Source organism: Pecten maximus, chromosome 5, assembly GCF_902652985.1.
Source record: "Pecten maximus chromosome 5, xPecMax1.1, whole genome shotgun sequence".
In the NCBI taxonomy this organism is placed as follows: Eukaryota; Metazoa; Mollusca; class Bivalvia; order Pectinida; family Pectinidae; genus Pecten; species Pecten maximus.
Genome location: NC_047019.1, coordinates 48092432 through 48111810, shown reverse-complemented (window position 1 = coordinate 48111810; position 19379 = coordinate 48092432). Strand labels below are relative to the sequence as shown.

The 19379-nt window shown below is 44.0% G+C and overlaps 1 protein-coding gene across 1 annotated transcript; it reads right to left on the bottom strand.

Moving 5' to 3' along the window:
• Nucleotides 1-5695: 5695 nt before the first annotated feature.
• Nucleotides 5696-8852, bottom strand: LOC117328495 (mucin-17-like). Its single transcript, XM_033886032.1, has 2 exons — nt 8777-8852; nt 5696-7365 (listed from the first exon to the last, which is right to left on the bottom strand). Exons 1-2 carry the CDS (start codon nt 8850-8852, stop codon nt 5696-5698), a joined length of 1746 nt encoding a protein of 581 aa, XP_033741923.1.
• Between the last annotated feature and the right edge of the window lie 10527 nt (nt 8853-19379).

Here is a 19379-nt window from a genome sequence, read left to right as displayed (position 1 = left end):
TGGTTCTATAACCAGGAAAAGTCTGGTATCCAGTGTTACTACTGAAACATTGGTTCTATAACCAGGAAAAGTCTGGTATCCAGTGTTACTACTGAAACCTTTGTTCTATAGACAGGAAAAGTCTGGTATCGAGTATTACAACTGAAACCTTGGTTCTATAGACAGGAAAAGTCTGGTATCGAGTATTACTACTGAAACCTTGGTTCTATAACCAGGAAAAGTCTGGTATCGAGTGTTACTACTGAAACCGTGGTTCTATAACCAGGAAAAGTCTGGTATCCAGTGTTACTACTGAAACATTGGTTCTATAACCAGGAAAAGTCTGGTATCTAGTATTACTACTGAAACCTTGGTTCTATAGACAAGAAATTAAAAGTCTGGTATCCAGTATTACTACTGAAACCTTGGTTCTATAGACAGGAAAAGTCTGGTATCCAGTGTTACTACTGAAGCCTTGGTTCTATAACCAGGAAAAGTCTGGTATTGAGTGTTACTACTGAAACGTTAACCTTGGTTCTATAAGGAGATAGTGTAGGAGATCATGTCGTCTTTTTATTGCAAAGTGATCATTTTAAAAGATTTAAAGCATTATTTCTATGATAAAGTTTTGTTGGCTTATTTTGGGTATTTCTTGGTAGTGGAGTTTCTTGTTATATGGACATGAAGTGAAACTTGACTGTTTGTAGCAGGGTAGGAGAAAAACAGGGTCTGTCTACAGCAAAACTGGTCTGTTTGTAACAGGGTAGGAGAAACACGGAGTCTGTGAACAGCAAAATTGGTCTGTTTGTAACAGGGTAGGAGAAACACGGAGTCTGTCTACAGCAAAACTGGTCTGTTTGTAACAGGGTAGGAGAAACATGGAGTCTGTCTACAGCAAAACTGGTCTGTTTGTAACAGGGTAGGAGAAACATGGAGTCTGTCTACAGCAAAACTGGTCTGTTTGTAACAGGGTAGGAGAAACACAGAGTCTGTCTACAGCAAAACTGGTCTGTTTGTAATAGGGTAGGAGAAACACGGAGTCTGTCTACAGCAAAACAAGTCTGTTTGTAACAGGGTAGGAGAAACATGGAGTCTGTCTACAGCAAAACTGGTCTGTTTGTAACAGGGTAGGGGAAACACGGAGTCTGTCTACAGCAAAACTGGTCTGTTTGTAACAGGGTAGGAGAAACATGGAGTCTGTCTACAGCAAAACTGGTCTGTTTGTAACAGGGTAGGGGAAACACAGAGTCTGTCTACAGCAAAACTGGTCTGTTTGTAACAGGGTAGGAGAAACATGGAGTCTGTCTATATATATATATATATATATATACAGCAAATGGAGTCTGTCTACAGTAAAACTGGTCTGTTTGTAACAGGGTAGGAGAAACATGGAGTCTGTCTATATATATATATATATATATATATACAGCAAATGGAGTCTGTCTACAGTAAAACTGGTCTGTTTGTAACAGGGTAGGAGAAACATGGAGTCTGTCTATATATATATATATATATATATACAGCAAATGGAGTCTGTCTACAGTAAAACTGGTCTGTTTGTAACAGGGTAGGAGAAACATGGAGTCTGTCTATATATATATATATATATATATACAGCAAATGGAGTCTGTCTACAGTAAAACTGGTCTGTTTGTAACAGGGTAGGAGAAACATGGAGTCTGTCTATATATATATATATATACAGCAAATGGAGTCTGTCTACAGTAAAACTGGTCTGTTTGTAACAGGGTAGGAGAAACACAGAGTCTGTCTACAGCAAAACTGGTCTGTTTGTAACAGGGTAGGAGAAACATGGAGTCTGTCTACAGCAAAACTGGTCTGTTTGTAACAGGGTAGGGGAAACACAGAGTCTGTCTACAGCAAAACTGGTCTGTTTGTAACAGGGTAGGAGAAACATGGAGTCTGTCTACAGCAAAACTGGTCTGTTTGTAACAGGGTAGGAGAAACATGGAGTCTGTCTACAGCAAAACTGGTCTGTTTGTAACAGGGTAGGAGAAACACAGAGTCTGTCTACAGCAAAACTGGTCTGTTTGTAACAGGGTAGGAGAAACATGGAGTCTGTCTATATATATATATATATATAGATACAGCAAATGGAGTCTGTCTACAGTAAAACTGGTCTGTTTGTAGCAGGGTAGGAGAAACATGGAGTCTGTCTACAGCAAAACTGGTCTGTTTGTAATAGGGTAGGAGAAACACAGAGTCTGTCTACAGCAAAACTGGTCTGTTTGTAGCAGGGTAGGAGAAACATGGAGTCTGTCTACAGCAAAACTGGTCTGTTTGTAATAGGGTAGGAGAAACACAGAGTCTGTCTACAGCAAAACTGGTCTGTTTGTAACAGGGTAGGAGAAACACAGAGTCTGTCTACAGCAAAACTGGTCTGTTTGTAACAGGGTAGGAGAAACACAGAGTCTGTCTACAGCAAAACTGGTCTGTTTGTAACAGGGTAGGAGAAATACGGAGTCTGTCTATATATATATATATATATAGATACAGCAAATGGAGTCTGTCTACAGTAAAACTGGTCTGTTTGTAACAGGGTAGGAGAAACACGGAGTCTGCCTACAGCTGCCTGCAACATCAGATTAAAACTGGTTTGACATGCTGAAAATTTGCTTGATTAAAACAATCTTTTAGAGGGAAAAAAGTTGGAGCCACGATCTTTTTTTATTGATAAAAAATACCAGTCATAAGAATCCTGGTTTTTGGAGAGATGAAAAAAAACAAGGGCAGTCGTAAAACGTTTAAAGGTTGCAGATGTGTAGATATATCTGTACAGAGATACATAGAGATTTGCCCCAGGATGATGGCTTTTTGTTGAAAAATGTATCTTTTTTTATATTTATGTGTGTTATATGACCTTGACAAAGTGGAATACAGGTCATGAGTTTGAGTAGGAATCCCCCTGTATATAGGTTTGCATAGGAATCCCCTTTATGTGGGTTTGTGTAGGTATCACCTGTATGTGGGTTTGTGTAGGAATTACCTGTATGTGGGTTTGTGTACATTGTAGGTATTACCTGTATGTGGGTTTGTGTAGGTATCACCTGTATGTGGGTTTGTGTAGGAATTACCTGTATGTGGGTTTGTGTACATTGTAGGAATCACCTGTATGTGGGTTTGTGTAGGAATTACCTGTATGTGGGTTTGTGTAGGTATCACCTGTATGTGGGTTTGTGTAGGAATTACCTGTATGTGGGTTTGTGTAGGTATCACCTGTATGTGGGTTTGTGTAGGTATCGCCTGTATGTGGGTTTGTGTAGGAATCCCCTGTATGTGGGTTTGTGTAGGTATATATTATCACCTGTATGTGGGTTTGTATAGGAATCCCCTGTATGTGGGTTTGTGTAGGAATCCCCTGTATGTGAGTTTGTGTAGGAATCCCCTGTATGTGGGTTTGTGTAGGAATCACTTGTATGTGGGTTTGTGTAGGTATCAGGGTTTGTGTAGGAATCACCTGTATGTGGGTTTGTGTAGGTATCACCTGTATGTGGGTTTGTGTAGGTATCACCTGTATGTGGGTTTGTCTAGGAATCACCTGTATGTGGGTTTGTGTAGGAATCACTTGTATGTGGGTTTGTGTAGGTATTACCTGTATGTGGGTTTGTGTAGGTATCACCTGTATGTGGGTTTGTGTAGGAATCACCTGTATGTGGGTTTGTGTAGAAATTACCTGTATGTGGGTTTGTGTAGGTATTACCTGTATGATGGTCCTAAAGTGTCCTATTTAAATGCTGTATTATGGTCCTAGAGTGTCCTATTTAAATGCTGTATTATGGTCCTGGAGTGTCCTATTTAGATACAATATAATGGTCCTAAAGTGTCCTATTTAAATGCTGTATTATGGTCCTGGAGTGTCCTATTTAAATGCTGTATTATGGTCCTGGAGTGTCCTATTTAAATGCTGTATTATGGTCCTGGAGTGTCCTATTTAGATACAATATAATGGTCCTGGAGTGTCCTATTTAGATACAATATAATGGTCCTGGAGTGTCCTATTTAAATGCTGTATTATGGTCCTGGAGTGTCCTATTTAGATGCTGTATTATGGTCCTGGAGTGTCCTATTTAGATACAATATTATGGTCCTGGAGTGTCCTATTTAAATGCTGTATTATGGTCCTGGAGTGTCCTATTTAGATGCTGTATTATGGTCCTGGAGTGTCCTATTTAGATACAATATAATGGTCCTAGAGTTTCCTGTTTTGATATTGTCATATGGTCCTGGATTGTCTTATTTAGTCCAGAGAATAACTACATAATGATGGACCAGTTATTCATTTGTAGAAAAAATGAAAATAGATGGTTTATAGGTGTGGAATTTACCTTATCAGAGAATAATTGGGTATAAACCAGTGTGTGACAGGTCGGTGAGTCTGACTAGGTGGAAGTTCATTAGTACTGATTGTTATAACTTCTAGGTCTGGTGGTGGTCTCACATGTGGCTGTGTCACCTCCGGTATTCTCTCCCTGATCCCATAAATTGTGAACATAACTAGCCTTCCAGCATTTTCAATTTTATTATGTGAAAGAATTGTATAGCAATCACAGGCAAGGTATGTAGTTGAATTAAAACTGAAAAAAATGTCTATTTGTGTCAAGATAAGTGTATCAAACTTGTCCAATACAGCTAGGTTTGTTGATGATATCATGACTAACACAGATGGAATTGTAATATATCTTGAACAAGTATATGAGGTTACATATTTTATGTATGTTTGACAGAATGAGGGTGACACGTGCCTTCACTTTTATCCTGATCCCGGCTTTGTGGTGCACATGGTCCCACATACATTACAAAATTGTAGTACATGGTTAAGGTCAAATGTGGCACTGACTGCCACTATGGTCTTGTAGGTCAAATGTGGCACTGACTTTCAGTATGGAAATGTAGGCCAATGGTGGCACTGACTTTAAGTATGGAAATGTAGGTCGAATGTGGCACTGACTGCCAATTTGGTTCTGTAGGTCAACTGTGACACTGACTGCCACTATGGTCCTGTAGGTCAAATGTGGCACTGACTGCCACTTTGGTCCTGTAGGTCAAATGTGGCACTGACTGCCACTATGGTCCTGTAGGTCAAATGTGACACTGACTGCCACTTTGGTCCTGTAGGTCAAATGTGGCACTGACTGCCACTATGGTCCTGTAGGCCAAATATGGCACTATAACTTCCAGGCTGCATCACTGAGACTTGGGTAGGCTGTAACTGAGACTTGGGAAGACTGTAACTGAGACTTGGGTAGACTGTAACTGAGACTTGGGTAGACTGTAACTGAGATTTGGTCAGACTGTAACTGAGTCTAGGGTAGACTGTAACTGGGACTTGGGTAGACTGTAACTGGGACTTGGGTAGGCTGTAACTGGGACTTGGGTAGGCTGTAACTGGGACTTGGGTAGGCTGTAACTGAGACTTGGGTAGACTGTAACTGAGACTTGGGTAGGCTGTAACTGGGACTTGGGTAGACTGTAACTGAGACTTGGGTAGGCTGTAACTGGGACTTGGGTAGGCTGTAACTGAGACTTGGGTAGGCTGCATCACTGAGACTTGGGTAGGCTGTAACTGGGACTTGGGTAGACTGTAACTGAGACTTGGGTAGACTGTAACTGAGACTTGGGTAGACTGTAACTGAGACTTGGGTAGACTGTAACTGAGACTTGGGTAGACTGTAACTAGGACTTGGGTAGGCTGTAACTAGGACTTGGGTAGGCTGTAACTAGGACTTTGGTAGGCTGTAACTGAGACTTGGGTAGACTGTAACTGAGACTTGGGTAGACTGTAACTGAGACTTGGGTAGACTGTAACTGGGACTTGGGTAGGCTGTAACTGAGACTTGGGTAGGCTGTAACTGAGACTTGGGTAGGCTGTAACTGAGACTTGGGTAGACTGTAACTGAGACTTGGGTAGACTGTAACTGAGACTTGGGTAGGCTGTAACTGAGACTTGGGTAGACTGTAACTGAGACTTGGGTAGATAGACTGTAACTGAGACTTGGGTAGACTGTAACTGAGACTTGGGTAGACTGTAACTGGGACTTGGGTAGACTGTAACTGAGACTTGGGTAGGCTGTAACTGAGACTTGGGTAGGCTGTAACTGAGACTTGGGTAGACTGTAACTGAGACTTGGGTAGACTGTAACTGAGACTTTGGTAGACTGTAACTGAGACTTGGGTAGACTGTAACTGAGACTTGGGTAGACTGTAACTGAGACTTGGGTAGGCTGTAACTGAGACTTGGGTAGACTGTAACTGAGACTTGGGTAGGCTGTAACTGAGACTTGGGTAGACTGTAACTGAGACTTGGGTAGGCTGTAACTGAGACTTGGGTAGACTGTAACTGAGACTTGGGTAGACTGTAACTGAGACTTGGGTAGACTGTAACTGAGACTTGGGTAGGCTGTAACTGAGACTTGGGTAGACTGTAACTGAGACTTGGGTAGGCTGTAACTGAGACTTGGGTAGGCTGTAACTGAGACTTGGGTAGACTGTAACTGAGACTTGGGTAGACTGTAACTGAGACTTGGGTAGACTGTAACTGAGACTTGGGTAGGCTGTAACTGAGACTTGGGTAGACTGTAACTGAGACTTGGGTAGACTGTAACTGAGACTTGGGTAGACTGTAACTGAGACTTGGGTAGGCTGTAACTGAGACTTGGGTAGACTGTAACTGAGACTTGGGTAGACTGTAACTGAGACTTGGGTAGACTGTAACTGAGACTTGGGTAGGCTGTAACTGAGACTTGGGTAGACTGTAACTGAGACTTGGGTAGACTGTAACTGAGACTTGGGTAGACTGTGACTGAGACCTGGGTAGACTGTAACTGAGACTTGGGTAGACTGTAACTGGGACTTGGGTAGGCTGTAACTGGGACTTTGGTAGACTGTAACTGAGACTAGGGTAGACTGTAACTGAGACCTGGGTAGACTGTAACTGGGACTTGGGTAGACTGTAACTGAGACTTGGGTAGACTGTAACTGAGACTTGGGTAGGCTGTAACTGAGACTTGGGTAGGCTGTAACTGAGACTTGGGTAGGCTGTAACTGAGACTTGGGTAGGCTGTAACTGGGACTTGGGTAGACTGTAACTGAGACTTGGGTAGGCTGTAACTATGATTTGGGTAGATTGTAACTGAGACTTGGGTAGACTGTAACTGAGACTAGGGTAGACTGTAACTGAGACTAGGGTAGACTGTAACTGAGACTTGGGTAGACTGTAACTGGGACTTGGGTAGGCTGTAACTGAGACTTGGGTAGGCTGTAACTGAGACTTGGGTAGGCTGTAACTATGATTTGGGTAGGCTGTAACTGGGACTTGGGTAGGCTGTAACTGAGACTTGGGTAGGCTGTAACTGGGACTTGGGTAGACTGTAACTGAGACTTGGGTAGACTAACTGAGACTTGGGTAGACTGTAACTGAGACTTGGGTAGACTGTATCTGAGACTTGGGTAGGCTCTAACTGAGACTTGGGTAGACTGTAACTGATACTTTGGTAGGCTGCAGCACTACTGTAACGAAGTTACGGGGGTATGCTGGAATCAGGTTGTCCGTCCGTCCGTCCGTCCGTCCGTCTATCTGTCTGTAGACGCATTTTCTCAAAATTATGGTTGCTATGGCAACTGGTCACTATAAACAGGTTTTCTGATAAGAACCATAATTTTAAGTTTGTCGGGACAACTCCTCCTAAACTAAATGGCCAATTTCGATGAAACTTCACACAAATATAGAGGACCATGTGTAGATGTGCATGCCACTTTCTTTTCTTTCAAAATTATGGTTCCTATGGCAACTGGTCACTATAAACAGGTTTTCTGATAAGAACCATAACTTTAAGTTTGTCCGGACAACTCCTCCTAAACCGAAAGGCCGATTTCAATAAAACTTCACACAAATATAGAGAACTATGTGTAGATGTGCATGCCACTTTTTTTTTCAAAATTATGGTTGCCATGGCAACTGGTCACTATAAGCAGGTTTTCTGATAAGAACCCTAACTTTAAGTTTGTCCGGACAACTCCTCCTAAACCGAAGGGCCGATTTCATTGAAACTTCACACAAATATAGAGGACCATGTGTAGATGTGCATGCCTCTTTCTTTTCTTTCAAAATTATGGTTCCTATGGCAACTGGTCACTATAAACAGGTTTTCTGATAAGAACCATAACTTTAAGTTTGTCCGGACAACTCCTCCTAAACCGAAAGGCCGATTTCATTGAAACTTCACACAAATATAGAGGACCATGTGTAGATGTGCATGCCTTTTTATTTTTCACAAAATTATGGTTGTTATGGCAACTGGTCACTATAAACAGGTTTTCCGATAAGAACCATAACTTTAAGTTTGTCCGGACAGCTCCTCCTAAACCGAAGGGCTGATTTCAATAAAACTTCACACAAATATAGAGGACCATGTGTAGATGTGCATGCCACTTTCTTTTTTTTCAAAATTATGGTTGCTATGGCAACTGGTCACTATATTACTGGGTTATCTTAGTTAGCCTCTAATTAACAGTTTCAATTCACCATTGACTCCTGCAGATTGCGGGGGTATTATATATAAATTAGTCGGCCATCCTGGCGACAGTTCTAGTTGCTAATGCTTGTTTACTGACCATTCGTAGAGTTGAGGCTCATATCTCGAAGGATGCTTTAGATTTCAAACTGTCAAAATTGTGTAAATTCTGGCTAGAATATGAGATCTTAGTGAACCAGGCTGTTGGCTGGGCCTGACAGGTAGTGATATGTGAAGTTGTGCACAATTAGAGGGAGATTGCTCACCACTTATAAACATGTACATCAGGGCTCTGGTGATGAGGAAGTGATGGAAGTCTTTGTCAGGTTCTGCCCACCCCATCGCTGGCCGCCAGTCTGACACAGACCAGGTGTTATGGCGGTACAACCTTTATTACATTTACAGGGCTTTGTTTAGTGTTTACCACTATCTCTCTCCCCCCCCCCCCCCCCCCCCCCCCCCTTCCCTACTCCCCCTCCCTCCCGGGGGTAAGGAAATTAAGTACTTCTGCAATTGGATGTCTACATAGTTTCCATTGACAGAGCCAAGCTGACACCTGTGTTCTGTTTTATACAGAAGATGCTTATTGGTGTCTAGACCTGATATCTGCTATATAGGTCAGGATAACTTGTTAAGGAGAAAAGGTGGTTACTTATGTAGTATTGAGACCTGTAGGTCCTGATGACCTTTCAAGGACATCTTATAAATCAGGGTTTTATACTGGAAGAGGGAAACTATTTTTCTAGTGTTTAGAATTGATATAGATTGTGTAGGTCCTTGTGACCTTGACATCATTTTCTGGGTCCAGTACTTAATAGTGGCTTCTCTGGATCAGACTTGTACAGCTTAAGGCTGTGATGAGATTCTAAATACTCTCGCTATCTGGAACACTCAGTCATATATAACTTAAGTACAGTTCACCTGAGCTAGAAACATTAGGAATAATTAAATTTTTACTTCTTATATTAAGGAAGTTGAAATGAATTTGTAGTTAATGTGCATTTGTATGATGTAGATAAACATGTAATACCTTTACAATCTCACTACAAAGCACTATCTCAATAAGTCCATTATCACATTTGCATCAAGTTTATTAGCACCTCAAAGTGTGATAATTATAGCAACTTAACAGCACATTACCTTACCTTGCAAATTGTGTCTTTAACAGATATTTTCACATTTTCAAATATGTGAGTATAACCTTGATCTATGGGTACATTGTGATTATATTAATGACCTTTAGACATTTTGTGAGTGTTATGGTGATTGGACATTTTGTGAGTTTTACGGTAATTGGACATTTTGTGAGTTTATATGTGATCTTTGGATGTTTTGTGAGTTTGATAATCTTTGGACATTTTGTGAGTTTTATGATGAGTTTAATAATCTTTGGACATTTTGTAAGTCTAGAGATACACATGTATGGGCATTTAGTGAGCAAGATTAACTATGGGATCTATATATGGGTATTTTAAGTCTATAATTTGACCTCTGAACATTTTTGAGTTGATCTGAAGATCTGTTAATTTAACATTTGTCTGCAAGTAAAGAGATATTGTCTATGGATGTGTAGAATATTAAACAACATCAAGTGTATAGTGATTCCCCGAGGCATTCATCAGAGTGTACATCCCAGGTCTATAGCAGCCATTGATACCCCTGTACCCACATCCCTTACTACATGTATCAAATCATACAAAACACATGTACACTGAACACATCCTCCACTGTGTGTTAAAACAATTTGATATCTACTTCTAAGAGAACAGAATTTCAAAGTATGTGTAATCATATCCCCCATAGATGATCTGTTCCCATATGTTACCAACACTAACTGTGCTTATGTGTTCAAAAATGTGCATCATATGCATTCAAACCTGGTACCTCAATAACTTTTATAATTTCATTACCACACCTGGAACTGTGAATAAGAACCCCAAATGGTGGGAGGGACATACAGTAATAAGCATATGGCAATCCCACAGAGTAGGGCATAGGTACAACCCTGACAACCCCCACAGAGTGGGATATAGGTACAACCCTGACAACCCCCACAGAGTGGGATATAGGTACAACCCTGACAACCCCCACAGAGTGGGATATAGGTACAACCCTGACAACCCCCACAGAGTGGGATATAGGTACAACCCTGACCACCCCCAGAGAGTGGGATATAGGTACAACCCAGACCACCCCCACAGAGTGGGATATAGGTACAACCCTGACAACCCCCACAGAGTGGGATATAGGTACAACCCTGACAACCCCACAAAGTGGGATATAAGTACAACCCTGACAACCCCCACAGAGTGGGATATAGGTACAACCCTGACAACCCCCACAAAGTGGGATATAGGTACAACCCTGACAACCCCCACAGACTGGGATATAGGTACAACCCTGACAACCCCCACAGAGTGGGATATAGGTACAACCCTGACAACCCCCACAGAGTGGGATATAGGTACAATCCTGACAACCCCCACAGAGTGGGATATAGGTACAACCCTGACAACCCCACAGAGTGGGATATAGGTACAACTCTGACAACCCCCACAGAGTGGGATATAGGTACAACCCTGACAACCCCCACCGAGTGGGATATAGGTACAATCCTGACAACCCCCACAGAGTGGGATATAGGTACAACCCTGACAACCCCCACAGAGTGGGATATATAGGTATAACCCTGACAACCCCCACAGAGTGGGATATAGGTACAACCCTGACAACCCCCACAGAGTGGGATATAGGTACAACCCTGACAATCCCACAAAGTGGGGTATATGTACAACCCTGACAATCCCACAAAGTGGGAAATAGATACAGCCATGACAACCCCCACAGAGTGGGATATAGGTACAACCCTCACAAAGTGGGATATAGGTACAACCCTGACAACCCCACAAAGTGGGATATAGGTACAACCCTGACAACCCCCACAGAGTAGGGCATAGGTGCAACCCTGACAACCCCCACACAGTGGGATATAGGTACAACCCTGACAACCCCCACAGAGTGGGATATAGGTACAACCCTGACAACCCCCACAGAGTAGGATATAGGTACAACCCTGACAACCCCACAGAGTGGGATATAGGTACAACCTTGACAACCCCCACAGAATGGGATATAGGTACAACCCTGACAACCCCACAGAGTGGGATATAGGTACAACCCTGACAACCCCCACAGAGTGGGATATAGGTACAACCCTGACAACCCCCACAGAGTGGGATATAGGTACAACCCTGACAATCCCACAAAGTGGGATATAGGTACAACCCTGACAACCCCCACAGAGTGGGATATAGGTACAACCCTGACAACCCCCACAGACTGGGATATAGGTACAACCCTGACAACCCCCACAGAGTGGGATATAGGTACAACCTTGACAACCCCCACAGAATGGGATATAGGTACAACCCTGACAACCCCCACAGAGTGGGATATAGGTACAACCCTGACAACCCCCACAGAGTGGGATATAGGTACAACCCTGACAACCCCCACCGAGTGGGATATAGGTACAACCCTGACAACCCCCACCGAGTGGGATATAGGTACAATCCTGACAACCCCCACAGAGTGGGATATAGGTACAATCCTGACAACCCCCACCGAGTGGGATATAGGTACAACCCTGACAACCCCCACAGAGTGGGATATATAGGTATAACCCTGACAACCCCCACAAAGTGGGATATAGGTACAACCCTGACAACCCCCTCAGAGTGGGATATAGGTACAACCCTGACAACCCCCACAAAGTGGGATATAAGTACAACCCTGACAACCCCCACAAAGTGGGATATAGGTACAACCCTGACAACCCCCACCGAGTGGGATATAGGTACAACCCTGACAACCCCCACAGAGTGGGATATAGGTACAACCCCCACAGAGTGGGATATAGGTACAACCCTGACAATCCCACAAAGTGGGATATAGGTACAACCCTGACAACCCCCACAGAGTGGGATATAGGTACAACCCTGACAACCCCCACAAAGTGGGATATAAGTACAACCCTGACAACCCCCACAAAGTGGGATATAGGTACAACCCTGACAACCCCCACCGAGTGGGATATAGGTACAACCCTGACAACCCCCACAGAGTGGGATATAGGTACAACCCTGACAACCCCCACAGAGTGGGATATAGGTACAACCCTGACAACCCCCACAGAGTGGGATATAGGTACAACCCTGACAACCCCCACAGAGTGGGATATAGGTACAACCCTGACAACCCCCACAGAGTGGGATATAGGTACAACCCTGACAATCCCCACAAAGTGGGATATAGGTACAACCCTGACAACCCCCACAGAGTGGGATATAGGTACAACCCTGACAACCCCCACAGACTGGGATATAGGTACAACCCTGACAACCCCACAGAGTGGGATATAGGTACAACCTTGACAACCCCCACAGAATGGGATATAGGTACAACCCTGACAACCCCCACAGAGTGGGATATAGGTACAACCCTGACAACCCCCACCGAGTGGGATATAGGTACAACCCTGACAACCCCCACCGAGTGGGATATAGGTACAATCCTGACAACCCCCACAGAGTGGGATATAGGTACAATCCTGACAACCCCCACCGAGTGGGATATAGGTACAACCCTGACAACCCCCACAGAGTGGGATATAGGTACAACCCTGACAACCCCCACAGAGTGGGATATAGGTACAACCCTGACAACCCCCACAGAGTGGGATATAGGTACAACCCTGACAACCCCCACAGAGTGGGATATAGGTACTAACATGACAACCCCCACAGAGTGGGATATATAGGTACAGATGTGACAACCCTACAAGGGGAGACCTAGCTACAGATGTAGAGTGAAGGTTCTATACTGAATTATGTATAGCCAGAACTGTCTGACATTCCACAAACTCAAACAGGGCGGGACTGCAAATTTTACAGATGCACTCCAAATATATGCTGCGATTAGGAGCATATAATTACTAAACCTCATTATCTCTCAGTAAGAGCAGAAGAGGTTTGGAGATAATTTTGTATAGCTTAATGCAGGCTAATTGTTTAATAAGGTGACTGGTGTAATGTTCAGCAGATCTGGGACTTTAACTCTGTGCTGACACCTTATTATAAGGGTGGAATGCTTGAATGGCACAACAGGGAACTGTTATCAAATATACCCAGGGTGGTTCATACAGGGAAATGTTATCAAATATACCCAGGGTGGCACATACAGGGGACCGTTATCAAATATACCCAGGGTGGCACATACAGGGAACCATTATCAAATATACCCAGGGTGGCACATACAGGGAAACCTTATCAAATATACCCAGGGTGGCACATACAGGGAACCGTTATCAAATATACCCAGGGTGACACATACAGGGAAACATGATCAAATATACCCAGGGTGGTTCATACAGGGAAACCTTATCAAATATACCCAGGGTGGCACATACAGGGGACCGTTGTCAAATATACCCAGGGTGGCACATACAGGGAACCATTATCAAATATACCCAGGGTGGCACATACAGGGAAACCTTATCAAATATACCCAGGGTGGCACATACAGGGAAATGTTACAAATATACCCAGGGTGGCACATACAGGGAAACATGATCAAATATACCCAGGGTGGCACATACAGGGAACCGTTATCAAATATACCCAGGATGGCACATACAGGGAACCATATCAATATCCCCAAGGTTGGCCCATACAGGGAACCTATTCACATATCACCCAGGGGGCACATACAGGAACCGTTATCAATATACCCAGGGGTGGCCCATACAAGGGAATTTTTACAAATATACCCGGGTGGCACATACAGGGCAACATGAATGAAATATTACCCAGGTGGCCATACAAGGGACCCGTATCAAAGCTACCCAGGGTGGCACATACAGGGAACCATTATCAAATATACCCAGGGTGGCACATACAGGGGACCGTTTTCAAATATACCCAGGGTGGCACATACAGGGAACCGTTATCAAATATACCCAGGGTGGCACATACAGGGAAATGTTATCAAATATACCCAGGGTGGCACATACAGGGAAACCTTATCAAATATACCCAGGGTGGCACATACAGGGAACCGTTATCAAATATACCCAGGGTGGCACATACAGGGAACCATTATCAAATATACCCAGGGTGGCACATACAGGGAACCGTTATCAAATATACCCAGGGTGGCCCATACAGGGAAATGTTACAAATATACCCAGGGTGGCACATACAGGGAAACATGATCAAATATACCCAGGGTGGCACATACAGGGAACCGTTATCAAATATACCCAGGGTGGCACATACAGGGAACCGTTATCAAATATGCCCAGGGTGACACATACAGGGAAACATGATCAAATATACCCAGGGTGGTTCCTGCAGGGAAATGTTATCAAATATACCCAGGGTGGCACATACAGGGAAACCTTATCAAATATACCCAGGGTGGCACATACAGGGGACCGTTATCAAATATACCCAGGGTGGCACATACAGGGAACCATTATCAAATATACCCAGGGTGGCACATACAGGGGACCGTTATCAAATATACCCAGGGTGGCACATACAGGGAAACCTTATCAAATATACCCAGGGTGGTACATACAGGGGACCGTTTTCAAATATACCCAGGGTGGCACATACAGGGAACCGTTATCAAATATACCCAGGGTGGCACATACAGGGAAATGTTACAAATATACCCAGGGTAGCACATACAGGGAAACATGATCAAATATACCCAGGGTGGCACATACAGGGAACCGTTATCAAATATACCCAGGGTGGCACATACAGGGAAATGTTACAAATATACCCAGGGTGGCACATACAGGGAAACATGATCAAATATACCCAGGGTGGCACATACAGGGGACCGTTTTCAAATATACCCAGGGTGGCACATACAGGGAACCGTTATCAAATATACCCAGGGTGGCACATACAGGGAAATGTTACAAATATACCCAGGGTGGCACATACAGGGAAACATGATCAAATATACCCAGGATGGCACATACAGGGAACCGTTATCAAATATACCCAGGGTGGCACATACAGGGAACCATTATCAAATATACCCAGGGTGTCACATACAGGGAACCGTTATCAAATATACCCAGGGTGGCACATACAGGGAACCATTATCAAATATACCCAGGGTGGCACATACAGGGAAACATGATCAAATATATACCCAGGGTGGCACATACAGGGAAATGTTATCAAGCATACCCACGAGTGGCATGTAGAGAGAGAACCATTATTAACTATACGTGAGGGTGGATGATGTACCTGGCGTCTACTGTTTAAATTTTAATGTTTTTATTCATCATTAACCCAAGTAAATGAAGAAGAAGTGGGTTGTTTTAAGATCTCACAGTGCTGTAACTATAAATCTGAGTATCATGACAGTATGAACACAAACAGAGCTATCAGACTGATGAGATCAGACATTTGCCTGCCTGTTAACACAGCAAAAAACGGTTTTTAATGCTTTGGGGCACAAGAAAGGTTCAATTACATGAATTTGAATCCTGTGGCTGGGATGTCTTGACTCCATGGGGAAGACTATTCCAGTCGAAGATGTTCATGATTCCCTATTGGGGAGCTGCAGGTGCCCCTTTTTTCTCACTAAAACATTTACACATGTTAGCTTAAGATTTATACTGTTTCTGATATAGGCAGTCCCCTTTGTACAGACCATACCTGATCTTGGCATTACTCTTTTGTACAGACTGTTTCTGATTGGAGGGGGGGGGGGGGGGGGGGGGGGGGTACAATCCTAGGGGCATAATGGGAAACTCTTAATGGGGTGGAGAATACAACCCTAGGAAGATAAAATGAAACCCTTAAATGGGGATCGATTCTCCCATACTGTCTTAAGGAAACCTGGAACAACACAGACCTGAGATCTCAAATTTTAAGCTGGCTAGAAAAAAAACCTAGACTAGACTAGAAATCACATAAGTACTGAGAAGTTGGAACGGAAATTCTGTTAAACTGAAGTGTGATGTTCTTGAAAACATACAGATCATTGTTGCAACTCCCTCACACACCACCATGCACTTCCATTACTTTTTAGTGTTCTCTGTGTAGGGGCTGGGGATATGGGAGGGTGTAGGGGATATGGGTGGGTGTAGGGGCTGGGGATATGGGAGGGTGTAGGGGCTGGGGATATGGGAGGGTGTAGGGGCTGGGGATATGGGTGGGTGTAGGGGCTGGGGATATGGGAGAATGTAGGGGCTGGGGATATGGGAGGGTGTAGGGGCTGGGGATATGGGAGGGTGTAGGGGCTGGGGGTATGGGAGGGTGTAGGGGCTAGGGATATGGGAGGGTGTAGGGGCTGGGGATATGGGAGGGTGTAGGGGCTGGGGGTATGGGAGGGTGTAGGGGCTGGGGATATGGGAGGATGTAGGGGCTGGGGATATGGGAGGGTGTAGGAGCTGGGGGTATGGGAGGGTGTAGAGGCTGGGGATATGGGAGGGTGTAGGGGCTGGGGATATGGGAGGGTGTAGGGGATATGGGAGGGTGTAGGGACTGGGGGTATGGGAGGGTGTAGGGGATATGGGAGGGTGTAGGAGCTGGGGGTATGGGAGGGTGTAGAGGCTGGGGATATGGGAGGGTGTAGGGGCTGGGGATATGGGAGGGTGTAGGAGCTGGGGGTATGGGAGGGTGTAGAGGCTGGGGATATGGGAGGGTGTAGGGGCTGGGGATATGGGAGGGTGTAGGGGCTGGGGATATGGGAGGGTGTAGAGGCTGGGGATATGGGAGGGTGTAGGGGCTGGGGATATGGGAGGGTGTAGGGGCTGGGGATATGGGAGGATGTAGGGGCTGGGGATATGGGTGGGTGTAGGGGCTGGGGATATGGGAGGATGTAGGAGCTGGGAATACGGGTGGGTGTAGGGGCTGGGGATATGGGAGGATGTAGGAGCTGGGGATATGGGCGGGTGTAGGGGCTGGGGGTATGGGAGGGTGTAGGGGCTGGGGGTATGGGAGGGTGTAGAGACCACTATGTAATTGGCTGTACCACCTGTGGATATATAGACCAGAAAGGCTACAGGATATTACTCATACTATTATCATTGTTATCAGTAGAACATTTAAATTATTACTGTTTTGTTAGCTTAGAAACAGGTATTATATTTGCTTTGTATTTGTTGACAAGATAACAAAAGTAGAAAAAGTGACAAGTTTGCAGATTCCATTACATTATACACAAAAAATCCAGTCAGTATTTTGAGATTTTTGTAGACATTATCTTAACTTTATGTTACCAGAGGGTGAATGATGCCAGCCTGGGTGTCATTTACAATTTGTACATGGCTTCCAGACCCCATCTGGACAGAACATCTGCCCATTATCTGATGCAGGGGTCTCAAAGACCATGTAAAACTGGTCTAAATCTGGTCACCAGTCTCCATTTCCCAATCAGTAAATTTCCAAGTGTTCCTCAGTTTGAATGTCACTTAACTCTTTATATCTGATTATCTGACCTCTTTATATATAATTATCTGAACTCTTTATATATAATTATCTGACCTGAAGTGACAGAACGACCTAATTATCTGACCTGAAAGAACGAACCTACAATCACAAGGCTTTTTCTCACTGCCTTCACAGATCAGAAACTTTGGATGTTTCTTTTGATATTTGTTAAAACTAGTAAATTTCAAACATGTGGTTGTTAGCTCACCTGCCCGAAGGGCAAGTGAGCTTATGCCGTGGCGCGGCGTCCGTCGTCCGTCCGTCGTCCGGCCGTCCGTCCGGCGTCAACTTTTCCATTCAAGCAACTTCTTCTCAATAACCAAAAGGCCCAGAGACCTAATATTGGGCCTGTAGCATGCTGGGGTGAAGGGCTACCAAGTTTGTTCAAATGAATAACGTTGACCTTCATTCAAGGTCACAGGGGTCAAAAAGGCTAAAATCTTTAAACGACTTCTTCTCAATAACCAAGAGTCCCAGGGAGTTGATATTAGGTCTGTAGCATGCTGGGGTGAAGGGCTACCAAGTTTGTTCAAATGAATGACCTTGACTTTCATTCAAGGTCACAGGGGTCAAATATGCTAAAAAAAAATTAAACAACTTCTTCTAAATAGCCAAAATACCCAGGGACTTGATATTGGGTCTGAAGCATGCTGGGGTGAAGGGCTACCAAGTTTGTTCAAATGAATGACCTTGACCTTCATTCAAGGTCACAGGAGTCAAAAAGGCTAAAATATTTGAATGACTTCTTCTCAATAACCAAGAGGCCCAGGGAGCTGATATTTGGCCTGTAGCATGCTGGGGTAAAGGGCTACCAAGTTTGTTCAAATGAATGACCTTGACCTTCATTCAAGGTCACAGGAGTCAAAAAGGCTAAAATCTTTAAACGACTTCTTCTCAATAACCAACAGATCCAGAGACCTAATATTGGGCCTGCAGCATGCTGGGGTAAAGGGCTACCAAGTTTGTTGAAATGAATTACCTTGACCTTCATTCAAGGTCACAGGAGTCAAAAAGGCTTAAATCTTTAAACAACTTCTTCTCAATAACCAAGAGTCCCCGAGACCTAATATTTGGCCTGTAGCATGCTGGGGTGAAGGGCTCCCAAGTTTGTTCAAATGAATGACCTTGATCTTCATTCAAGGTCACAGGAGTCAAAAAGGCTGAAATCTTTAAACGACTTCTTCTCAATAACCAAGAGGCCCAGGGAGTTGATATTGGGTCTGTAGCATGCTGGGGTAAAGGGCTACCAAGTTTGTTCAAATGAATGACCTTGATCTTTATTCAAGGTCACAGGAGTCAAAAAGGCTAAAATCTTTAAACGAATTCTTCTCAATAACCAACAGTCCCA

Excerpts from the sequence above, each read along its gene's own strand:
- LOC117328495 (XM_033886032.1), bottom strand. The coding sequence starts at position 8,852 with ATGGGGTGGGCAGAACCTGACAAAGACTTCCATCACTTCCTCATCACC. Across the intron at positions 7,366-8,776 it reads GATGTACATGTTTATAAGTG|TCTACCCAAGTCCCAGTTAC; the intron begins GTGAGCAATCTC and ends TCTCAGTTACAG.